General features: G+C 48.0%; 1 protein-coding gene across 2 annotated transcripts in view; it reads left to right on the top strand.

The window, feature by feature from the left end:
- GARNL3 (GTPase activating Rap/RanGAP domain like 3) overlaps positions 1 to 25,745 on the top strand; it is a 152,960-nt gene that overhangs the window by 97,043 nt on the left and 30,172 nt on the right. For both annotated transcript variants that reach the window (XM_039229480.1, XM_039229479.1), the window contains exons 10-18: positions 7,403 to 7,478; positions 8,148 to 8,246; positions 9,729 to 9,832; positions 14,377 to 14,485; positions 16,343 to 16,388; positions 17,241 to 17,347; positions 19,636 to 19,751; positions 21,623 to 21,727; positions 22,743 to 22,817. In XM_039229480.1, the coding sequence (XP_039085411.1) occupies positions 7,403 to 7,478; positions 8,148 to 8,246; positions 9,729 to 9,832; positions 14,377 to 14,485; positions 16,343 to 16,388; positions 17,241 to 17,347; positions 19,636 to 19,751; positions 21,623 to 21,727; positions 22,743 to 22,817 (837 nt within the window). The remainder of the gene's footprint in view (positions 1 to 7,402; positions 7,479 to 8,147; positions 8,247 to 9,728; positions 9,833 to 14,376; positions 14,486 to 16,342; positions 16,389 to 17,240; positions 17,348 to 19,635; positions 19,752 to 21,622; positions 21,728 to 22,742; positions 22,818 to 25,745) is intronic.

Raw genomic sequence — 25,745 nt, 5'->3', positions numbered from 1 at the left:
CCAACACATTTTTTCCAAAGTACGTTTCAGAATTTCCTATGCAGCCAGCTATAAAGATAGAAAATCAAGCTACTGAAATCTGCTTGGAAATGTTCAAATTTTAGCCTTGTAATCAGGGCGAATCACAAGGTTTTAGTTTTCATTAAGTCAAAGGGTGTTAGTGCTTGACTAGCACACTCGATTTACCGACACTCGATTTACCAACACCATATTTATTCCTACGTTTCCCTTCCCTGTTACCCCGCTTTTTAAAAAATGTCCTGGGTTTTCTAAGTACATCTCTAACACAGGGAAATAATAAGAACGTTACCAATAGGCAACTGAGTAGTTATCACTTTTGCATACCGTGCTGTCAGTAAATGGCCACAGCATTCGGCCAGTAGCTCCGGCCACGCTTGGAAAAATCCTTAACAGCTCTCTTCCCTTCAGACCCCACGTCTAATCCTTCAGCACATCCTATGACGATTTCTTCAAAGTATATCCCAAATTCAGACATTTCTCAAGCTTTCCAGCAGGGCCGTCTCGGCCCTTGACACCACCCCCGCTGTCTCTTGCCTGCACAGCGCAGAGCCTCCAGCCTGCAGCTTCCACTTGTTTCTCTTCCTCGTCTAGCATCATCCAAATGGTCTTTTTAAACATCAAGTCAGGTTGTCCCTACGTTGCAGGCTCTCGTGGCTTTCCATCCCTCCCCAAGTAAAGCCCCAAATCCTTACCGCAGCCTCCGGGGCTGCCTGACCCGGCCCTGCTACTTCTCTGATCCTCTCCTCCAGGCTAACCAGGGTTACTCGCCTATTCCTCGCCTGCTCAGGGGAAGAGCCCACCCCCTAGGATGCTCCTTCCCGGATGTCCTCAGGGCCACGCCCTTTCTTTGATGAGGGCCTCTGATTGGAGAGGCTGTCCCTGACCACCCTTGAAAATAGCACACCCTGCCTCTCACCCTCTGCCCTGCGAGCTGCTTTGTGTTTCTTCTGGACACTTGTATTTTCACGTGCACACTTTGTATCTGTTGCCCTCACTGGAATGTAAGCAGCATGGCGGGGGGGGGGGGGGGGGGGGGGGGGGCTACTTAATCAGTTTGTTCACTGCCTTATTCCCAGATCCTAGAGCAGCAGAGAGAGAGGGCACAAAGTAAATACTTGTTGCTTGAATAAGTGGATTATGTATTGATTGAATGAATTGTGAAAAACAATGATGCCACTGAGAAGAGTGAGGTAGGGGCACCCCGGTGGCTCACCCATCAAGGCTGGTCAAGCATCCCACTCTTGATTTCAGCTCAGGTCATGATTCCAGGGTCAGGATGGAGCCCCACATCAGGCTTGGCACTGAGCCTGCTTGAGATTCTCTCTCTCTCTCTCTCTCTCTCTCTCTCCCCTTCTCCCTCTCCCTCTGTCCATCTCCCCCACACTTTCTCTCTCTCTCTCTCCCTCTCTCCCTCTTTCTCTGTCCATCTCCCCCACACTTGCTCTCTCTCTCTCTCTCAAATTTAAAAAAAAAGTTTTTTTAGAAAAAAAAAAAAGAATGAGGTATACCTTTATTTCCTGGCCTGGAAAGTTTTCCACGATATACTGTTTATTGGGGGAAAAGAAAGCAATTCACAGGCTAATACTTATAATACAACTCTAGTTTATTTTTTAAGTTTATTTATTTTGAGAGAGAGAGAGTGCACACCAGTGGGTGAGGGTCAGAGGGAGAGAGGGAGAGAGAGCGAATCCAAAGCACACTCCACGCTGTCAGCACAGAGCCCCAGTGCAGAGCTTAAACTCCCAAACCATGAGATAGGCCCTGAGCTGAAATCAAGAGTCGGACACTTAACTGACAGAGCCACCCAGGTGCCCCCCAATTCCAGCTGTTTTTATAAACAAAGATTTATATGTGTATTCATTTATTTGCTCAGTCATTTATTGAGTCGACAAATATTTACCGAGCTCCTACTGTGCGCATACCACGTACTTTTCGAGGCACTGGGGATACATCAGTGAGCAGACAAGGCCCCTTCAAGGAGCTTACAGTCTGGTGAGATAAGACGAGTGCACAAGTAGGCAGACATGAACGTGGTGATGTGGCAGCCCCAAGGGCCATGAGGAACATAAAACCACATGGGTGATACAGGGTAAAGGGCAGGTTTTTTACGTTGAACAGAGTAGGTTTCTCTGAGCCAGTGACTTCTCCAAGGATTCCTGCAAGCACCTCAGTGGACGTGCAGAGCAGCTGAGATAACGCCCCCAGGTTGCTGTAACTCCTGGCGGCTACTTTGTGCAGGACGGTGGGGTGGAGGGTGGGCCGCTGCAGAGCATGAGCAAACGGAGGCACCCACATCTCTATCTGTGTGTTACCCGTGCACGAGTCATGCCTGTGGCTGCAGAATTCACAAACTCTGTGTGCAACTGGTAGAAGGCAGACAAATAAACGTAATAGACATTTCTGGGAAACATTCGAAAATTACAGAAATGCACAGAACTTGAAAGGAAAGTACCGTCTAAAATCACAGAGAAAACTAGGATTAGTCCAGTATCCCGTTTTGGTATATATATTCGTTATATTTTATATAAAATTAGAATTACACTGCGTAGAGTTATTTATGTTTCAGAAGTATTCTGTTCACGAGTCCAGAGGTATTTACTGGGCACCTACAGAGTACATGCACATGCCTGTTCTGACAAAGAGCAGAAATTTATAAATGGAAAATGCAAAAGCCCCCCACCTTCACTTCCACACTCCCCCGTACAGCCCCTGTGAACTTGTTCGGGGTTTATCTTCTCATATTTCTTTTCTTTCTTTCTTTCTTTCTTTTTTTTTTTTTTTTTTTTTTTTGGACTCCTGAGTTTTGGAAAAGTAAATAGCTGATCTCTTTCTTTCTCAATTTTATTTCCTTACAAAGAGAATATTGCTGGAAGCAATAAGATCGAGCACTGGTCACACAATGTATCCAAAGAGGTGTGAGCCATGGTCATCCCTCAGAGAGGCAGTGGCCAAGGCACTTCTGTTTAATCCTGCCATCTTCTCAGCCCCAGAACATTTATGCTAATTCCACCCAGTTAGTGACAACTCTCAGCTGCCAAGACGAGCAGGAAAAGTATTAACAAGCAACACTAGCCACGCTCCTGAAGTATTGGGGATTTGGTAAAGCCTTGCCCGGGTCCTGAAACCCAGGATTTGTTCATGCTCTGAGAGGCACCCCCAGGAGAGAGCATGGCTCCCAAGGCCACAACACGCATGGAGGCATTATGACATGTGACTCATAAAAATGCCAAGGTATTGATTGCCTAACCAAGAGTAACAAGGAACCAGGGGTATCTGGCTTCAAATCAGGCCATCATTTCTTGGTGCCTGTAGAGTTATTGGACCTTCAGTTTCCCCACGTAGTTCACTTCCTTCAGAAGAAATAAAATTCCTAGCTTACTGTTAATTCCCAAAGATATGACTGCACCTTGGCTTATAATCATGTGGACTTTTGTCGCAGACCATTTAGAACTTAAAAACCCAAAGTCCCTAAGGGCGCCTGGGCAGCTCAGTCAGTTAGGCGTCCAGCTGGATTTCAGTTCAGGTCATGATCTCATGGCTCGTGGGTTCGAGGCCCGCATCTGACTGTGCACTGACAGCGTGGAGCTTGCTTGGGATTCTCTCTCTCTTTCCCTGTCTCAGCACCTCCTCTGCTGGCGCTCTCTTGCTCTCTCTCTCTCTCTCTCTCTCTCTCTCTGTCAAAATAAATACATAAACTTTAAAAAAAAAAAAAAAGCCCCATACAGTTATGAATTACAAAAGGATCTTATCTCTATGACTAATGTCTGCGCAGGACTTAAGTCCTGAGAAAACCAGTTTGCATGGATTTCCCCCATCCATTCACCTCCCTCCAGGGGCCTGGATCGGGTCTTGGAACCTTGAGTCCTCTGTCCCATCCAGGAGCAGCCAGCCTCCTGGGGCCCTAATGATGTTAGGTTAAATGGTTTGTGCAGACATGGTCTGTGGCGGTCGGTAGCGCCACATCAAACCATCCCCTCCCCCAAACTCTCTCTTCCGAAGAGACCCTGTAGCTGGAGACCCTGTAGGTGACCCCAGGTACATTAACAAGGCCTTGCAACACTGGTCTTTCCGGGGTCTCCACCTCAAGCGGGAGGATGCCTCGGCCGGGGTGCTGGCAGCAAGGTGCCAGTCACAGAGCCAGAAAAACTCTTTCAAGCTTTGGCCAGTGATCACGTGGCAGCAGGCCCCGCTTCTGCTTGTGACTCCGCCTCAGTCCAGCCAGTAGTGCCCCGAGAGGACCACACCACGGGGTTGGGAAGAGTGCTGGGTCAGAAGTCCAGGGACCCGACTTCCGGCTCCTGTCCCACCATCCGTCCACTTAGTGCCTGCCTTGGGTGAGGCTGGCCTCCCTGGTCTTCACTCGTCCCGACTGTGAGATGAATGCGCGGCCTCCACGGCCGCAGGGCCCCTCCTGGTTCTAAGAGGCTGCCGGTTCTTGGCTCATGACTCTTCCATCAACCCGGACCTTGTGCGCCTGACCTGCCGGCAGTCTGCGTGGCTGGACCTGACCCTGTGCCGCCTGCTGGTCTGCGGGTTTGTTCCTCTAGGCCAGTGGTTCTCAGAGTGGGGTTCCCAGACCCGCAGCATCAGCACCACCTAGGAACTTGTCAGAAATACCAATCCTTGGGCCCTACCCTAGAAGTGATGAATTGGAAACTAGGAGTGGAGCCTAGCAATCTGCTTTTAGCAAACCTGCAGGTGATTCTGACACCTGGTCAAGTTTGAGAACCACTGCCTTAGTCCCTACACTGTTACCCTAAGAGCTACTGCTATAGGCAATCTGTTATAGGCACTATTTATTTATTTATTCAATTTATGTTTTTTTTTTAATATTTATTTATTTCTAGGAGAGAGAGAGAGACAGTGTGAGCAGGGGAGGGTCATAGAGAGAGGGAGACACAGACTCTGAAACAGTCTCCAGGCTCTGAGCTGGCAGTCAGCACAGAGCCCGACACGGGGCTCGAACCCACGAACTGCAAGATCATGACCTAAGTGAAAGTCGGACGCTCAACCGACTAAGCCACCCAGGCGCCCCTATTCAATTTATGTTTTGAGAGAGAGCGTGCACATGCACAAACAGAGGAGGAGCAGAGGAAGAGGTAGAGAGAGGATCCCAAGCAGGCTCCTTGTCCAGCGCAGAGCCTAATGCCGGACTCCTCTCACAACCGGGAGATCGTGACCTGAGCCAAAATCAAGAGTCAGAAGCTTCATCAACTGAGCCACCTAGGCATCCCATATAGGTGCTTTTTAAGGGACCTCTGAGAACGGAGGGTGTGCCAGAGTCTTGGGGACACTTGATTGCCGTCATCATGTCCAAAACAGAGGAACAAAAGTTAGCAAGCTTAGAATCCTCGATGGGTAGAGATCCCAGACAAAATTCTAAGAAGTTACCAAAAACAAGATTGTGAGGAAGAGATAATCATTTGGAGGCAGCTTGTGAAAAACAAGTGGTATCTGCCCAGTTTTGTTTCTTTGCTCCTTAATTATGCACACAGTTATGTTATGAATATTAATCGTCTCCAATATACCCAGCACTGTGACGGGCACTGGAGATTCAGTAGAAAGGAAGACATGTATGATCTGTCCTTCAAAGACTTGTGTTCTGGCACTGGAAACAGACACAAATGCACATTTCATAAAAGAATTACTGAGTATGAATAGTGCTAAGAAAATAAACAAGGTGCTATGGCAGAGAGTGACTTTACATCAAAAAGTCAGGAAAGGCCTCTCTGGACATGGGCATTTGAGCCGAGGCCTGCATGATGGGAAAGAGCTGGCCATAGACAGAGCTGTGGAGGCGTTCCGGGTGAGGGCTCAGCTTGGGCACATCCTCTTTCACACCCTGTATAGAAAACCATGCTCACTGATTGATGTGCATCTGTCTGTCAGGTGTGTTAACGAAAGAAAGACGCTTAGAAGCACAGCCTTGGGCCATTGGATTTTTAGTCTTTTTTTTTTTAATATTTTTATTTATTTCTAGGAGAGAGAGACAGCGTGAGCAGGGGAGGGTCAGAGAGAGAGGGAGACACAGACTCCGAAACAGGCTCCGAAACAGGCTCCAGGCTCTGAGCTGGCAGTCAGCACAGAGCCCGATGCGGGGCTCGAACCCACGAACCGCGAGATCATGACCTAAGCGAAAGTCGGACGCTTAACCAACTAAGCCACCCAGGCACCCCGTCTTTTTTTTTTAATAGTTTATTTTTGAGACGCAGAGAGACAGAGCATGAGTTGGGGAGGGGCAGCGAGCGAGGGAGACGCAGAATCTGAAGCAGGCTCCAGGCTCCAAGCTGTAAGCACAGAGCTCGACGCGGGGCTCGAACCCACAAACCATGGGATCATGACCTGAGCCGAAGTCAGACGCTTAACCGACAAAAGCCTCCCAGGAGCCCCTGGATTTTTAGTCTTAATTCTCCCAGATCCAGCCGTCCTGAATCCTGGCATTCTGCCTTGACCTACCCCACCCCCAGCCTGTGACCCACTGGCCAGTGCTTTAAACACCTTTGTTCCTAGTCTACCCCTTAATTGACCACCAAGAATTCTCCCATCTAGTGGTGCCTCAAAGAGCCTTGCAGAAGTTGATTCTCTTTCAACCTCAGAGTTTATTTTCATTATGAAATACTTCAGATATACAAAAAAAGTATAGAGAATAATATTATGAATACCTATCAACCCATTATCCAGCATAAGGAAAAAACTATGAAAAGTACCCTTGACCTACCTGATCTCATTCCTCACTCTTCCTGTAGAACCTATCATCTGGTATTTGGTATTTATTATTCCCACAGGATCTGATTTAATCCATTGTTTAGAGTTCAGGGTAGTAGATTGAACATTTGTACTAGCAACTTCTTGATATCCCCCCACCCCAACACACACATCTGTTTTGTGACTTCTTGAGATTAATTATCTTTAGGAATTGGGGGAAACTAGCTTTTAGAATAAATTGCCTACAGTTTCCATTTCCACTCCTAGCAGTCCGCAATATATCAGCCTGAGATTGTTGTGTTCAGTTTTGAATTACACCGAGCTCTCTTATGTTCACGGATCAGAACATGGCACCAGTCCGTGAGTCTTGCTGGCAACTTGAGCGCTGTTTTACCGCAGAATGGACCTGGCATCCCGCAGAAGCCATTAGTGATGAAATTACAAATGAATTAACTCACACAAAAACAGAGAGTTTCAAGTGTAAGCTATAAAAACCTATAGAGACAAAGAAAGGATTTTGTTAATACTAGTCAAAATTGAGATGGAAGAGAGAAAGGACTCCTCCAAATATCCATCTTGATCACTGAACTTTTCCTAAGTCATAAACAGCACATCTCCTAACTGTATATGCTTTGATGATAAAGCTACATTCAGCATTTTGTTGTCTTATTGAAAGGGCTCCGTGAATTTCAAGTTTGGGGTTCTATTTGCCAAAGACGGGCAGCTCACTGATGATGAAATGTTCAGCAATGGTAAGTGTCCCCTCCTTGGTGCTAACCGAAACCCTTGTTGACAGTTCTGACCATCCCAACTGAGCTTACCTGTTGAGTTAGAGTCTTTAATACAGAGTAACAACCAGTTGTCGTATGAAACTTTAGAGTAAAAGTTCAGGGTAAACTTTGTAGGGCAGCTACTGTCCAGTTTCATCCATTTGACAAATATTTATTGGTCACCAAACTTGGACCAGCTACCAGCACCAGAGACAGAGGCTAGGTGGAAAAGTACATTGGATTTGAAGAATTTGGCTCTACATCATAGTCTCAGTAGCAAAGGAAGATTTTTCTCTGATTTTTATGGTTGGGAGAATTATCAGATGGTGCCATTTTCCTGTTGCTGTAACATGCACTCTTCGTGATTCATAGAGGCAGTAACGGTGTCTTCGTTCTGCCATACTAAAGCCTTGTGATCCCAGTCTGGCAGCTGGGAGGTTGGTCAGTCTGATTCTGTGGTTTTCCTTTCCTTGGAATCCCGTGAATCGCGGAAGTTCCTTTGCGGTCTGCGGGAAGGAAGTGTGGCCTCTCTGCTCCGTCTGCTGCACAAGTCTCCACAGCCTCGTTATGTGCGAGTGATTTCAGGGCATAGTTAGAAAATGACAGGCTTGCACATTCTGTACTTTCTTCACACTTTTCCTCTTCCTGCAGAAATTGGAAGTGACGCTTTTCAAAAATTTTTAAATCTTCTGGGTGACAAAATCACTCTAAAGGGCTGGACAGGCTACCGCGGCGGTCTGGACACCAAAAGTAAGCTCGCCTCCTGATCTTTTCTGCTGTTGTGCATGTAACTTCTCTGATAGTCGGCCTGATCTGTATTTGGGTTTAGTCCCAAGGTGGGAAGGGATGGACTAGAAAGGATAAGAAGGAATTTGAGCTTCATGCCCAGTCTGATGTGGGTGGGTGGACACATCTGGGGCCTCCATCGAGTCTTGCAAAACCAAGTCAGCCCTCAGAGTCCCTACATGTGGCAGGCCACGGTCTGTCCATGAATACTTACTGTTGAGAGCCTCTGTGTACCAGGGCTGTGTGATGCTCCAGGGACGTAGCAATGGATAAACCAACTTGGTCCCTCCCTTTCTGGGAGCTAACAGTCCAGTACGTAACACAGACATTAAACAGGTAATTACCAAATACCTTAGTACTAAGTGCTTGAAGGAACAAAGAAGAAAAAGCACAGAGTGCCCTGCAGGCGTTTTCTCTAATCTGGGGGATGAGAAAAGGCTTCCCTGAGGGAAGGATGAGAGGGAGTCATTTGAGTCTTGAGGGGAGAAGAGAATTCTAAGCAAGAGAACTTCTGTGAAGTTCCTGAGGCAGGAAAGAGCCTGAGATGTTCTAGAAGCCCAGAGAATATCTTTACGGCAAAGGGAGTGGAGAAGGGGAGGGGGCGATCCCACAAGGAGTTTGAGATCACGTGAATCATTTTGGATTCTATCGTAAATGGAGTTGGGTGTCATGAAAGGGTTTTAAGTGGAGGCGTGGTGGGACCTCATTGCACCCTGCAGCCGAGCGTGCGGGCCACGGTGTGGGGAACGACCAGCGGCGTGCACAAGCACACAGTGAACCTCAGTACCCACGTTTCATCACCCCATTGCCTACACTCAGCCTCTCCGTTGCGGTCACAGCCGCCATCCACTGAACGCTTGCTGTGGCCTGGTACCCGGCCAAGCACTTTGCAAGTATAATCTTGTAAACATCCCTAGAAGGTAGATACTCTTTTTACCCCCATTTTCAAATTAAGGAACTGAGGCTCCGAGAAAGTTAAGGTGACTTGTTCAAAGGAGCGTAGCTGAGAACTTGAACCCAGGTCTGCCTAACTGCAGAGCCCGTGGCTTCAGCCTCTCTACCATCTCTACCAGTGAGAGTACTTGCTTTGTTTTCCGGACGTGATAATTGTGTGTGTTAATCATCTTGTGTTAGGTTTGTGCTGTGCACAAGCAGTAACTGGAAGGCAAGGGATTGCAGCGCATCCTCCTTTTAAAAGCCCAGACCTCTACGTGAATCAGACCGTGAGCCGGCTTAGAGCGGGGAGGAGGAGGGCTCTCCATGGGGGCAGGGGCCTCGTATAAGCTGGAAAGTGAGCCATACTGTTGCTTCCACTCAGGCGGATAACCCAGAATGATCTTTGGGAGTGTACTGTATGCTATGGCCCCCAGCCTGCAAATAAAGACGATTTCCTCAGGGTCCCAGAATGCTCTGTGCCTACTAACTGCTCCGGCTTCTATCTTACAGACGACACCACAGGGATACATTCGGTTTATACCGTATACCAAGGGCATGAGATCATGTTTCACGTTTCCACCATGTTGCCATATTCCAAAGAGAACAAACAGCAGGTACGTGCGAGCACGGGCTCTTCGAGAACCCACACACCATCAGATAGTGACCTCAGTGCAGGGAAAGCGTCGCTATGATTTCATAGAACTGGAAACTGTATATGCTAATATACGAACTGAACTTTAGGCACCAGAGTGGGAACGTTGTTTACAGCCTGTGCATTTGAACTTTCCGCAAGCCTCAGGAAGCACTGTCCTCGCCGACGCTATCCCCTTCAATAAGGGATCAGAGATAATAGTGCGCACACGTGGCTGCGTGTAAATGTGTATGTGTATTTACATGTGTGCGTGCAGTTTTGTAGACTCGTGAGAAACTGCTTTATGTGGATGTAGCCTTTGCTCTGAAACTTCTCTCCATGTGTCCGGTATCTGGTCAGAGACTACCCGGGACATAAAATAATTGGACCCTGAGTGACGGCTAGCAAGCGCTTCTCAGGGCCATGCAGGAAGGTAGCGCTGAGCCATATTGGGGAAAAAATTACAGAGACACCCCCCATGCACCCCTGAGACTGGCCATTTCCAGGAGGAGATTTTCCAGTTTGTGGGAATTTAGATATAAAAAAGACACATGCTCCTGGTTTGTGAAGGGTTTGGGGGCATTCCATTTAACTTTTTATTAGATTCTTAACCCTTTTTTATGCATGGAAGGCATGCATATGAGTAAATATCACAAACGTGAAGGAACAGTTGGTCAACAGAGATTTGTGAGAAATAGGAACCTGGAGAGGAGAGGTGATGTGCTCAGAGGGTTTTTTTTCTGAGCACATATATTCTTATTTCAGTAAGATCTCACTAAGGGGAAAAGACACAGTGCAGACCAGTGGGCTAAAATGTGGTGTTCCATGCGGCACCTGGGTGGCTCAGTTGGTGAAGCGTCCAACTTTGGCTCAGGTCACAGTCTCATAGTTCGTGAGTTCAAGCCCCGCATCGGGCTCTGTGCTGGCAGCTCAGAGCCTAGAGCCTGCTTCAGATTCTGTGTCTCCCTCTCTCTCTGCCTACTCTCTCTCCCTTCCCCCACTCATTCTCTCTCTCTCTCTCTCTCTCTCTCTCTCTCAAAAGTAAAACATTAAAAAAAAATTTTTTCAAATAAATAAATAGAAGGTGGTGTGCGTCATGAGATATAAAGGCGCTCCAGGGACGTGTCAGGGAGGGACAGCAATTGCTGGTTCTGTCGGATGGTTTGGAGCCTGGAGTGAGGAGTTGGGGGTTTTATCCTGCGGGCACCAGAGAGGTACTGGAGGTCGTAAGCTCGCTCTGGTTTTAGAAGGCTCACTCTGGGAGAGGGCAGGTGGGAACAGGAAGTGCCTCAGCCCAGCACGACTGCTTAGTGGCTGAGGTCACTTTCCACAAGGCGTCTTCCTTTGCATGGTCGAGGGAACCTTTATTACCGCAGGAGCTTAAGCTGTTAGGATCTTAGGATCATGCACCCAAGAGGGACCGAGCTGGCCTTCCCGTCATCGTGAATTGCAGTGACCTCTTAGAGCTCAACAGTAATAGCACAGAACTTCCCCTGAAGTGTTTTACATTCTTCCTCCTCCCTGCACCGTGACCTTTTCAGCCCTACACAGTCACCAAAAGTGCCCACGTCTCGTGACAGGTAGGGGCATCAGCCAGAGAGACAGAAGCAAAGAATGTGACAGTTCAACCTTTGCCCGACTCAGAAGGCGTGAGCCTTATCTCTTCAAGGGGCTGTCAGTATATTAAGGCGTGACCACCCTCGCCTGCTGCGCCCTCATGTCCACAGGTGGACCCTGGGATTCTCAACATCGTGGTTGTCTCCATGGGTAGCACATGGGGCCTCCACTTGCCCAGCATCAGTAGGTAGGAGGCAAATCAGCACTGAAATTCGTGTCTTTTACCAGGGAGATCATGCAGGTGGGAAGAGAGACAAAGAAACACGGGACACTAGTGAACTTTAACGGTGCCCAGTCAGGGCAGGGAAGGACCACAAGCTGTGAGCCTCTCTCTGTACCTCGGGGGCCTGAGGTAACAGACAAAAAGACAGAGGCCAGCCTGGCTCATAAAATCTTGCTGCTTTTGGACCTCCCAGCATCTAGAACATGAGGGGAACGGTCTGAGCCATATCCCAAATCTGACCTAAAGAAGCCACGTCTCCCACACAGTTTGTAGGCTCTGGTATTCCCGGGACTTCCCCCTCTCTCCTCCTCTGTCGCTGCATCAAACTTTAACCAGGGGGGCGGGGGAGAGGGAGGTGGCGATACTTGCCTCTCCAGGGCCTCACCTTCCTCCTAACGCCCCGTGATGTCCCACACCCCTGGCTTCCCCTGGTCCCCTAGCCCTGCCAAGAACAAGCTCCGTGACCTTGGGCACGTGGTGAGCCCTGCCTGGCCCGGGGCGCAGTTCGTGGCCAAGAGGGCCGCCTCCCCCTACTCTCGTTCACTCCCTGGATGATCTCCCCCAGTCTCGGGGCTCTAGGTAGCTTTTATCCGCCAGGGACCCCCAAATTTACGTCTCCATCCAGAACTCCCTCCGGAAGTCCAGACTCAGGTGCAGCCTTCTTGACACCCTCAAACCCGGCGTGTCCAAAACTGCACTCCAACTCTCCTGCAGCCTCTCCTGTCTCAGTGGAATTGCTGGGTCATATGGTAACCCTGTGGTTAAGTGTTTGGGGTTAATGGGGACCAGCACATCATTCTCCACAGCAGCCGCCCCGTTCTGGATTCCCACCAGCAGTGCACGAGAGCCCCACCTTCCCCACCTCCTCGACGGCACTTGTTACATCCGGGTGTTGTATGTTTTCTTCGGCCTTGTTGTTTTGCAGCAGCTACCCTCGTGGGTGCGAAGTGGCTGCCCGTCGTGGTTTGGAGCATCTTTTCATGTGTTTATCACATCTTCTCCGGAGAAACGTTTATTCAACTCCTGTTGCTCATTTTTTTAATCAAGTTATTTGATTTGTTGTTGTTGAGTTGTAAGAATTCTGTATATTCTGGATTTAACCCCCTATCAGGTACATGATTTGTACATCTTTTTGTTAAGTTTCTTTATTTTGAAAGAGAGCATGCGAGGAAGGCAGGGGCCGGGGTGGGGAGAGGGAGAGAGAATCCCAAGCAGGCTCCACACTGCCAGCACGGAGCCCAACAGGGGGCTCGAACCCACGAACCAACCGTGAGACCATGACCTGAGCCAAAATCAAGAGTCAGACACTCAACCGACTGACCCACCCAGGCGCCGCATAAATATTTCCTCCCATTCTGTGCATTGCCTTTCCCCCGTGTTTGTGGTGTCCTTTAATGGGCAGAAGCTTTAAATCTTTTTTTTTTTTTTTTTTTTTTTTTTTTTTTTTTTTTTTTTTTTTTTTTTTACTTATTTTTGAGAGACAGAGACAGAGTGCGAGCAGAGGCGGGGCAGAGAGAGGAGACACAGAATCTGAAGCAGGTTCCAGGCTCTGAGCAAGCCGTCAGCACAGAGCCTGATGCGGGGCTCGAACCCACGAACTGTGAGATCATGACCTGAGCCGAAGTCGGTCACTTAACCGACCGAGCCCCCCAGACACCCCAGAAGCTTTAAACCTTGATGCCATCCATTTTATCTCATTTGCCCTTTTGCTGGGTGTGCTTTTGGTGCCACAACCAAGAAATCTTTGCCAAAAAATAATGGCTTTTTTAGCTGAATTGAAATTATTAGAACATCCCTAAACCTTCATTCCCACCTTTGAAAAACTGGAATAGTATCTAGTAAGAATCAAACAAGGATCCTGTTCTCCAGGAGCTTACACTTTAGGGGACACACCAGGGATTCAGGGAGAACAGTGAATCCTTCTGTTTGGCCAATTAAGCCTAGGACTCAGGGGTGGGGGTGCGGGGGTGGGCTGGCAAACGATGGCACATGGCCAAACCTCGCAAACTGCCTGTTTTGTTAAATAAAGTGTTATTGGAACACAGCCCGGCCCACCCATTTGTGGATGTCTACAGCTGCTTTTGTCCTAGGACAGTAGAGCTCATGAGTGCAAACAGACAATATGATGCACAAAGCTGAAACTCTTTATCGTCTGGCCCTTTACAGAAAAAAATTGCTGACCGCAGGTCTAGGAGATCAGTTTTGAAAGGTCAGCTGAGGTCAGATTACGTAAAGCCATTGTCCTCCCCAAGTACATCTTTCAGAACTAGCTAAGGCATTTATAAACATGCACGTGTTTGGGCCCCATCCCCAGGAAGTTCTCATGCAATGCCTCTTGTCTGGGGGCCTTGAATGCCAGGCTAAGGAGATGAAATAGGAGCAAATGTGGACACAATCAGAACACCAAAATGGGAGAGAATGGAGGCAAGGAGGCTCGTTAGGAGGCTTCTGCAGAAGGGGGGTGGGGGCAAGAGGAAATGCAGATCTGCATTGGCTGAGGAGCTGAGGAGATGGTTAGGAGAGCCTGGAGGCTAGGCTGGTAGAACACAGGAGGCAGGAAGTCAAAGACCATGGAAGTTTGGGGCTCGGTGATCATTGTGGTTTGCCATTCTGTGTTAGCTGTTTAACCCTGTGGATTGCCACATGTGAGTTACCTCCTCAGCGATGTTACTTATGCTTTCACCCAGGTGGAGAGGAAGCGCCACATTGGAAACGACATCGTCACCATCGTGTTCCAGGAGGGAGAGGAGCCTTCTCCTGCCTTTAAGCCTTCCATGATCCGCTCCCACTTTACACGTATCCTGGGCCTTTGTGAACAAGTTTAGTGAGCTGTTGGTCAGCCTCGTGGGTCTAAAGTGGCCCTCAAAGGAAACATTACCGTTGACTTGCTTGTCATAGTTTCTTGCGTCACTAAATTTTTAGAGCCACTGTTCAGGATTTTCCCTCGGGGTTATTCGGCCCTCATCTTCTCTCCATCCATTGGAGTAATGGATAGATTCGTTCTCAGAGAACTCTTGGCTTCTGGAATTATCTTTCCTTTGCTCAAGTAGTCTATGAGATGAGGGAAACTTCTTACCATCCATCGGTAAAAAAACAAACTAGAAGAATTACAGGTAGTGAACCCTCTGGCCAAATAAAATTTTGAATTGAATTGAAGTTATTAGAATTCAGTTAAATTTAGCTAAATAAAAATTCACAAGTTAAAATACCCAAAATAGTGTTCCTTCCTTGATTCTACACCCTGGTGATCGCTACTATGCTACCACCTCTTAAGATTTGAGAAATGATGGACTGAATCCTGTTTCTATTCACTTTTCCCTCTGCTTCCTCAAATCCCTGCTTAGCTCATATTGCTGGCAAAGTCCTGCTGAAATTCTCTGTAATGTCCAAGCTCAGCTCATTCAGACAGTCACAGGATGGGAGCTTGGCCAGCCCAGTAGATATCACCGTGACCCTGTTACCTTGGGTCACAGCCCATGACAGCAAGACCCAGAGGCGGTGCCTTCACGGGTTATACATAGTAAATAAAGGGCAGCTCATAGGCATTTTCAGAATAAATTCTGCTCGAATTATTCCGGTTTCCTGGAGACTCCGGTAAAAATGTTGGGAGACAGGACCACTGTGACTCGTCACATCTGGACGTAGATTTCTCTGCGTGCTTTGACGTGTCCATTGTCACCTAACAACATAGCATGTAAGTTTTTAGAAGTGGGGAATGGCCAGATTTCTTCCACGAGGGCAGGGAAAAAATCATTTATGCACCTGCACTTCAATAATAGTTTTTGCTCCCACCCCTGCTCGTTAAGGGATCTCTCGCTCTGTTCCCTGGGATTTAGGGCCACTCTTTCGCCTTTCCTGAAGCAGTACTCGTTGTAGAACAGAAGTTTTCTCCAGCTACAAAGCAGGTGGGGAGAGGGAGGTGGCTCTTTAAGTGACCAAGAGGCAGTCATGATTTTTAGAATCCCCTTTCGTTATCGAGTTTTAGATTTGGGGCTTGACACATTTGTTTCCAGAAAGCGCCAAGCAGATAGTTGATAAAGATTCTTTTCTCCGAGTCTAGGAATGGAAGCACTTTGAGGGATGGATGGCCTTTTAGCTCTAGGTGAGGAGAGCGCAGGGGAGGAGGAGGAATAGGAGAAAGCAAGCAAAGCTTGACGAGGTATGGCACCGGCTTAGGCTCGGCGCACCTGCCACAACAAAGCATATTCTACATTGGTTTGTTTTGGTTTCTTTTGTCTACCAAAGCCAGAAGGAGAGAGGGGGAAGGTGTGCAGTGGAAGCACTTAAATTGCTTTTATTTACAAAATGGGTGACGTGCAATGTATGTCTAATTTCCTACCAGGACGCTGTTTGCATTTCCAAGCAAAAGAATTGCTCTTTTTGCTTTTTTGGCTGCTTAGTTGCATCATTGCTATATTTGTGTTGCTTTTCTGACAGATGGAGAGACTAAGCTCTTTCCCCAAAGGATGAGCACACAGAGGCTGAATTTTTGTCTTCCTGGGCTGTCTCCTTTAAAATCAGCCTAAGAGTGACAGACTCCCTGAGCAGATTAAGTACAGATCTAGGATGATTCTGCATAAGGGATTTCAAGGCACAAGCCGTTGGCTATGAGCATTGGGGTCATTGATTACATTTCCTTAACCATCACCGCAGATATTTTTGCCTTAGTGAGGTATGATCAACAAAATGACAATTACAGGTAGGTGATGACTTTTCTCTCAGTCACTTGTTCAGATTCTCATGTTTCCTTGTTCATTTGGCATTCATTTGATGACTTCTACACATATTTGTTGATTGATATGATGCAAATATCCTCACCTAATAGAACTTCCTTCAAGGTCATGATTTCTTTGGGAAAGGCTTGTTCCATATAGTGGTGCTCTGTGCTGCCGACCCAAGGGTGAGGGTTCGTTTGGAATTTTATTGTACACTAAAATGGGCACAAATTTGATATGTCTGATCTTGACCAGAGTACCCCCTTGCCTGGGCTAGCTACATCCTGGCCCACTGGTCCCTCTGTTCTCAAAAATCAATCTGTTAAAAATATATCATGATGTTGTAAAAAGAGCATGAACTTTGAGCCAAATAGGTGTGGGTTGGAATCCCAGCTCTGTCACTTATTAACTTTCTGGTTTTGAAAAAAGTGTTTATCTTCTCAGAGTCTCAGGCCCCGTCTATAGGACAGACTGAAGGTAACGCTACTCCCTGGGCAGCTTGATGAGAATCAATCGATGCTATGTCTTAAAACACCAAGTATGCTGCCTGGTATGCAGTGGGTGCTCAATGGTAGCCTTTGCTCTTATTCTTGGGGTCCTTGACCTTGCCCACAGCTTGGTAGGTTGGACCATGAAGGAGTCGGGAAGACCTGGCCTCTGCCCTAAAGCCCATGGGAGAGCCACACGGTGGCCGAGACTCTGGCAGCCGAGAGAAGGCACGTTTCCCGGGAATGAATATTCTTAACATATCACATAGGCCACTGGACAAATGTAAAGTCCAGATATAGGTGATCTTTGAAGAAAAACCAAGTAATTCTGAAATGCTCTCTATATAGGCTGAAAATATTTTCAGAAGAAAGTGTACCGCTCTTTGGCCCCCCCTTGCCATCCCCACCGGTGTTTACAGACCACCAGGAATTCAGGGACTTTTTGCTAGTGAAATGTAAGTCTCTATTTTGAAATTTTTCTGCAACTTGTTCTACATCAGAATGCATTCCTTCAGATGCCCCGAGGATGCTGCATAAGAAAATATCACCGTTTACCCATGGCTCCCATTCCACGTTCTGTCAGTTCTTCATGTGAAACATTCAGTTTTCTGGTAGTTCTATGTAGATCTTCTCCTGTGTCCTTCTCTATATCCACCTGCCTTCGAGTTTATCTGTACTCACCCACGCACAGTACCAGGGAGCCTCAAGTTTGCATGACTGCCCAGGGCTCCGATATGGCCATTTCTCTGGCCGAGTCTCCAGCTACATGTATATCTATGTCTTTGTCAGAGAGTGGGAAGCACGTGGGGCAGAGTGGTTATGTGGGTGTGTGCATGTGTGTGTGAGAGAGAGACAGAGAGACAGATAGACCCACAGAGAGAATATGGATATGATCTGTGTAGAACCTGACCATCCAGCCTTCACTAGCTGGTGACCATACATTTTAGCTCCACTGATAATACCCAAACACCTGAACCTGAGCCCCCCATCTTCTGAACCCAAAGAGCTCGCTGCCTCCCTCCCCAGAATAGCCCGGTTTTATAGCTGCAAGGCGGGCTCGCAGGCTGCACCCAGGAGCACACACCCAGCACTGCCTGATATTCCAAGTTTTAGAAACAAGCCAAAAATCTGAAGTTGTATGAAATTTCCTGATTCTTAAAGTGGGGGTCCATGGGCTTCAAGTCCAGAGGATTAGGTAGAGAGCAAGAAACAGACCTGAAGCAAAGAGACTGGGTTTAGCAGCTAGAAATGGGGAGCATCTTGGAAGCCGGGGCTCAGGAAGCAAGCAGGCTTTCAGAGTCCTGTAGCAGGGACAGGGCCGCCGCAGGCGTGGAGTCCTTGAACCATGTTTGGAGACGATTCAGGAACCTAAGAGCCCAGCTTATTTGTGTATCTGCTGATCTCAATAGAGCCAGTCAACAAAGTGACTCTGAGCAGCACCTTTGGATGCTTGGGTGGAATGAGGCAAAGGCCTCAGTTGATCTACAGTTGAACATGTACCAGTCGATCTAGTAGAAGAACCCAGGCTACGGGCTGTGAAGAGGGTTGTTAAAGGAATGGAGCATGGAGCTGGGAAGGACCAAGAAGTGTCCATAGACTGAGAGAAAAGGTATAAGCCAAGGAAGCCGAAGCCTTTTTGAATTCCAGAGTAGATGTTAACAGGAGGGAGGAGGAAGGCCAGGCAGGAAACTCCCAGATGACAAAAAATGGCATTTCACCAGAATTTTTTATCTTTTCCCTTTATTTGGCTGAAACTGGATCATTTAAAACGGATTTTTTTCCCCCTGTGGCACTATAGAGATAATATCCTCAAACAAAAAATTTCTAATCACGGAATTAGAGAAAAGAACAGGTGTGCCTTTTAAGTGCATTCGGTTTAAATTCCTTAAGAGATAATCTTGCCACAAACAAGCCCAGCTTGTCCCAGGACTCAGATTCTATCTAGGAAATGCCTGGGCCCAAGAAGTTCATTTTTCAGTCTGAACACTGTCCTTCCTTTGGCACATATAGAAATATAGTTTTACCCATTTTACGGGGTAGGAAATTGAGGCCCCAAGAAGCTAAATAATTTACTTAAGAACATAGCAGCACAGCTGGGATTCAAACCCAAAACTGTCTTGACTTCAGGCTCCTAACCCCTATTGCACACTTTCTGTTCTGTGCTCTGATATGGAACTGGACATTCCACTTTACTGACTCTTAGTGTCTGTAGTCCACTAACCACCAGCTTTTTTTTTTCCCAGAAGAAACTTCCATTAGGGTAAGAACCCCAGTACTCTGCTTAAGTAATTATTATGTTTCCTAACAAAATGTAGCAAATATGTATTTAATCCTATTAAATGGCATCCTGGAGTTTTGACCCATGTGTTGGATGAGTGTGTAGAAGGTTGGGTAGGTAGATGCGTGGGCAGATGAGTGGGAAGGGAGGGAGGGAGGAAGGAAGAAGTGCTGGATGGGGGCAGGTTGGGTGTGTACTAGGTCTTCGAGTAATTAGATAACACCCTCTGCTCTGGAAACTTGCAGTCCAACAGGAAAGGTATAAGACAGAGACACCTATGGACAATGGGTTTGGGTAGAGACATTCAGAGAGTTCAGCAGTCTTCTGTGAAGGAAGCGTGGTGCCAATGGTAATACCAGGATTAGGAAAGTGGATAGTATTCCCTGTAGGGAGTTCCCTTGAGAAGGACATTCTCCAATAGCATGTTAGTATTTGTAACTCCCTTTATAATTTGATTTATTTTAGTAATTAATGGTGAAAAAGCCACTTTGGAAACCCCGACATTTGCCCAGAAACGTCGGCGTACCCTGGATATGTTGATTCGATCTTTATACCAGGATTTGATGCCAGATTTGCATAAGGTAACCCTGGGTTCTTGGTCCTCTGTTTGAGTTGAGAACACAAGTCCTAGCAATGCGGCCTGGTTAGAAAAACACAGGAGTCACCTCGATCCTTGCTGTTAACACCAGACTATGGCCAACATTGGTTCTCTCGTTGTTACCACAAGAAAGAGTGTTGAACGTCCATATACAGGAGCATGACTTGAGTGTCAATCCATAATCCCTGGAGCACTGGAGAGCTTTTCGAGGGTGCTTGTCCTCAGTGGTACTACTCTACATCACCAGTGCCATCAAGCTGATGGACAGGCCAAAGTGGAGATTCAGGAGCCACTGGGAGCTTTTTAAGGTTTTCTGGAGACTTACTGGCCAGCCCTATATTCAGGCACTGAAACAAGCATTTATATTTACTGCAGATTCACTTTGTGCCAGACACTTCCTAGGCTGAAGGTATCTCCACACTGATGGGACCCGGCGCCTCTCCCAGTGCCTGCAGGGGCCCTCGGGCTCTTTAGAGGCCTCCCGAGTCCATGTGAGATCACCAGATGCATGGGCTCATTGGTGCAGAGTGAAAGTATTACTGTGTAGACGCATTCCATGCCTTTAACAAGGAAGCTCCACACAAGAGGGGAGACTCCCCTAGATTCCTTACGTTCATGAACTCTAGCAAAAAGAACTACCCGTGATGCGTGTAAATACATGCAACACCAGGTTTCAGGTGCTTACCTGGGGAAGTGAAGAATATCCAAATGAGCTGGTGCTCAGGTGGTCCTTTCCCTTCAGCACAGGGACCACCGCCATTTTATAGGTACCCCTTGACTTCCGGCTGGCCAGTACATCCTATTTGCAGGGATTGGGCCAGACGAGCCCCAGGTGCTAAAGAGGAAGCCATAATCACTAATCCATCAATTCCCTTTTATCCCCAAAGTCAGGGAGGATTGCAGAGAGGGCACCAAGATGAAGACATGGTGCCCCCAGGTCCCAGCTGAAACATGGATGCCTGAGGCAGGCCTTCCCCAACCCCCAGTGAAGCCCAGTCCCCATATTGGACGCTCTCCTACTCCCATCCAAGTACTAACCAGGCCCGACCCTGCTTAGCTTCCGAGATCAGACAACATCGGGCGCATTCAGGATTGTATGGCCGTAGACTAGATGCTCTCATACTCTATGTATTTTCCCTGCATAGACATTCTCCCATGTGCCAGTCATGACATCCGTTCCTTAATCCATCTCCCCCATTAGACTGTGTTCCCCAAAGACAGACTGTGTATCACCGCCCCCCTCCCTCCATCACACACGTGATAGAGTAGCAGATGCTCAGTCAGAACTTGGTGATTGGAAGAGTGTACCTGTTCTCTGACTCTGCGCTGGAAGAGAACTAACATTTCCTGGGTGTGTGCCCAAGCACTGTGCTAAGCACCTCACACGCACTTCCTCACGTGGTCTTCATAACACGCCTCAGAGACAGGTATTAGCCACACAAAGATGCCAAGACCCGGAAGTTAACTTGCTTGCCCAAAGTTGCCGAGAGGGTCACAGAGTTAAACAATTCCAGGGGGCTCCATTCACCCAGAACTCAGTACACTTTGTTCCGGGTGGGGGAGGGGTGCCTCTCTCTCAGAATGGCTTCCCCGGAGCCGCAGAGCAGCCTGGTGGCTCCATCGCCTGGTAGGAAGTTAGTAAGTGGCGGGGCCACTGGCTCTCCCCCTGTTCGTCTTTTACCCCAGCATCTAGCACAGACCCTGGCACACACCCGTGCCCCATAGGTGCTTTTTGAGTGAGCGGGTACAGAAGTCGAAGTAGCATTTGGACAAATAGGTTTGTGCGCTAGGAGAGGCCAGAGGCTGGGACTTGACAACCATCTTTGGAACCCATAACTTGTTTTTCTCTTTTAGAACATGCTGAACAGACGATCTTTTAGTGACGTCTTGCCAGAATCGCCCAAGTCCGCACGGAAGAAAGAGGAGGCCCGCCAGGCAGAGTTTGTTAGAATAGGGCAGGTGGGTTTTATTCTGAAACCTCTGTGGCCAGATGTGTGGTTGGGTGTCCCTTCCTTCCTGGCCTTCCTACAAAGAATCTCATGTCTTTATACTCCCGTGGGAGCTCTGTAATTTCTCTTAGGATTACCGTGGAAACCACGAGTGAGATTTTCGATAACCACGTAGGCGTGGCTCCCTGCAGGGGTAGGGGTGGGGGGAGCAAAGCTTCCGCAGAAGTAGGAGCCCCAAGGCCCAGGCTGGGCTCTCTCTTGTCTAAGGAGCGTGTACCATTTGCCTACCTCCTGGGCATTTTCTGAAGAGTGAGGAGCCCATGTGGGAAAAGCACCTTGAACTCCTCCCTGGCCAGGAGTAAGCCCAGAGGAGTGGCATCCTCATCGACCCGAATGCCCCCTCCACTGCTTGGAAGCGATCCTCATAATTAGGTGGCTCGCTGTTAGCATCTTATTCCAGTTTTTGGAGGAAACCGCTCCCCCTTTGCCTCATTCCCACCTGACATTAGTATGTCTCAGTTCTGGGAGGTGACACGGCTTTCTGCCTTGATCCCTTGTCACGGCACAGAGGAGAGCGGCCAGCTGCAGCCAAGGGTCTGACCCAGAGGAGGGAACCAAGCAGGGTGACCCCGGAGAGCTAAGAGGCAAAAGTAACTTTGCGCCAAACAGGCACGCTGTGACGGGGGCACCCTGATTCTACTTTCCAAGACTCCGATTCCTCAAGTTTGAGGTGGGGCCTGAGGACATTTTCAGTCTCCAGTGTGGAAATCCCTGCACGGAGACGCTGATGAATTGAAATGACAGGATGGCCTCGGGGTCATTGGGGGCTGGGACATTGTCCTTAGGGCTTCACCATATTCAGCTGGCTGCACTCTGTGTCTTTGGTGATAGGGCAGTGCGGGAACCTGTAACTTCAGTCTACAATTACTCCTGTTCTATTAAACATGTTTCACATCACAAGTGCTGAACCTACTGCTCCTTTACTGCTTGCTAACAAACTTTAAAAGAGATTTCTGTCCTGTAAGGCACTAAAACTGAAGTCCATTGTGAGAGGGGGTGCTCCGTCCAGCTTGGTGGCTTCGGGGATCTGTAAAAAAGAGGTGAGTTGATGATACTCTCCAGTTCTCCCTTGAATGTCTTTTGTCATCAGAGGAGCTGTGTGGGGCAGGAGGAGAATATCTTGTCTGTTGCTGGGTCTTCTGGGGAGACCCCAGATAAAGTTGAGGAACAGTAAGTGAGAGCCCCCAGTTTGCAGAGCGTGTTGTGTATGCCATCGCGCGCTTACACACAACAGAGCTGGTAGGCCAGGCCTGGCCAGGCAGACAGGGCTGAGCAGTGCTCCTTAAGCCTTGTGTGCGTACAGACCTCCTGGATGTTCGTGACCAAACGCATGGCCCATTCACGAGCTCTGGGGAGGAGCCGGGATTCTGCATCTCTAACAGGCTCTCACGGGGTCCCTGGACACACTCAGCAAAGCTCTAGAGCCGTGTGTCCCAAGCTTTTGTGTGTATAGCATCACCCCCCGAGTGTCCGGGGTGAGCCACGAGAATTTGCATTTGTGACAAGTTCCCAGGTGACACTGATGCTTGTTGGTCAGAGGACCACAGTTGAGAGACCACTGCTTAATCTATAGTTCATTCAGCCACCCCAGACATTCTGTGGCCTCTGTATCTACTTCTTACTCCCACTTTCCTTGGGGGAGATAAAAAACTAGGGTGGTAATCATGAACAGAAGAGAAAACAATAAAGTTGCATATAAACTTATTAACTGCATGATTTTGTATTGTACAACAATTCCCGATGTACTTAATTCTGTCCGTGTCCCGGGTATGTACCAGATAGTTAAATGGGACAAATCCACGGACAGCCCATCACTAGAGAAGTGTCCGTTATAAAAGCAGAAGAATTACAAATGCATTTACTTCGGTGATCAAGCTAGACATGATCTGCATCTGAATTGCAGCCCCAACACACTGTAAAATGTGGTTTCAGGGAAATGATGAGCTCAAAATACAAGCGATGCTAGAAAACCGCAACCAATTTAAGGCCAGACTGATGGGAAAGCATCTTCCCCAAAGGTTGTCCAAACTCCCACGATCCGTGTGTTCGCGTGAATGGTAGAATCCGCACTGTTGCCAAGAGCCCTGTAAATACCAGATTCCAGCAAGATTCAGTAACCTTCTCGATACGAAGTTCTTAGGCATCCGAAAAAATGAAAGGCTGTGGAAAGCTAACTCGTTCACCAGTGAACGGCAAAGAAAGAGCTTCTGTTTTTTTCCATCACTGCATAACCTACCAGTTGGACGCAGGCCCTTGAAGAAACGCGGCCCCAGAAGCCCTAGTGGACTTCGGTGCAGTCAGGACTGCGGCGGCCGGAGTGTTTTTATTTCCCAAGAGGAGGCTTTATCAAGCCCTCGAGGCGTCCATCACTTCATGAGCTGTGTTAATATTCCTAGAGGGACCAGCAAGGAGTCGTGCCCCCGGGCAGGAAGACCGAAGGCCACATTCTGGCCCCCCCGTGGAGTCTGCACCAAGCCCCTCCCGTGGCAGAGGGGGCCTAGAGCAATGCACATGTCATCAGTCCTCCGAGCGGAGCCTCTATGGGACTGGGCCTGAGTTCATATCACTGACACTTCATACCTGATGTCCTTGGGCACTTGGAGTCCCCAGACCCTTTGAGAACCCATGAAATCAGGGGACCCCCACCCACCCACCCACACACACTAGCTCATTAAAATGTACACATGACACATGTATACAACATCTCAAATATAATTTCACAGACCTCCTTAAGCTCTTGATGGTCTCCTAGGAGCCTTAGAGCTTCTGGGTTAAGAACCCCCTGTTCTGTATAAATGTTCCAAATTTGTGTCCTCCACTCAGAGAAAGTTTTGTTACCAAGAGTTGGTTTTTCAGTCTCGGTGTTGCCTAACACCCAAGCGTCCGCGTCAGCCTCAGCTGACATTTACAATGTCCTTGCTTCTTCATGGCCACCTGCTCTAAGTCACAAAGTCAGAATTTCCAATCATCTTCTTAAGGGAAATGCCATTCCAATTAATGGCCCGAACCCGTGTAGCCCTTTCCAGGTTGTAAAATGTCGTCACATTCTTTGTGTGATCTTTCCAGAACAGCCTAAGCCTGGTCTTGGCAATTAGGAGATTCACTTGGAGGCTTGGGAGTTTCTTAAAGGGAGAGCACACTTTCCTAAGAGCGGTAATATTTACCCTCATCCCAAGTGACACCCTTGAAGGCGACCTCACAGCCACCACTTCTACATTCAGTACATGAACACATGTTCACCCAGTGTGCACAGATACACCCCCGTGTGCCCAGACACACCCCCGTGTGCCCACACCGGGTCTTGCTCTGTCCCCAGGTGGCACGTTTGGCTAAGAGTAAAAACAAACACATCACCCTTTACCTTGTCCCTGAGAAGCTCCAAAAACATCTCTGTCCTTTGAGGCTAAGCCACGTGCTTTGGAGGGAAGCTAATGGCTCTCCTGAAAATGTTCCTAATTCTGGTATAACCTAGAACCCACTGAATGATGCCCCTGGCCCCAGGCATCCCCACACAGCTCCGGGGCAGCTGTGAGGGAGGCTAACTCTGATACCCAAACCGAGTATGAGACTAAGGGGAAGAGTTCACAAGGTATGAATACGTCACGTGGGGGAGCACGAGTAGGTTTGTCCACAGCACTTTCCAGATTCTTACAAACAGGTGTTATTTTTCTTTTCTTTACCCTGTTTCTGTAGCCTTAAGTGAGTCAGTAGGCATTTTCATGTTCCAGGCAATATCAACTTCTTGCCCTGTGTATGACTTTATAATTTTACCTAACCAGCAACACAGGAATCAGGGTTTTTTTGCAGAGCTCTATGCGTCTCCCTTTTATGATGACCTAATGTGAATTCTCCAAACAAATAGGCAGCAGTTGGTCCAAGTTCAAGTACTAAAGAAAAATGTTTGCTTGGAAGACGTTACCAATGCTTCAACTGCCCCTGAGGAGCGTTGTTACATATAGAGGCCGGTC

This window comes from Hyaena hyaena, unplaced genomic scaffold (genome assembly GCF_003009895.1).
Source record: "Hyaena hyaena isolate Hyena2069 unplaced genomic scaffold, ASM300989v1 scaffold_38, whole genome shotgun sequence".
Taxonomy (NCBI): Eukaryota; Metazoa; Chordata; class Mammalia; order Carnivora; family Hyaenidae; genus Hyaena; species Hyaena hyaena.
This window is presented reverse-complemented; position numbering and strand designations above follow the sequence as displayed.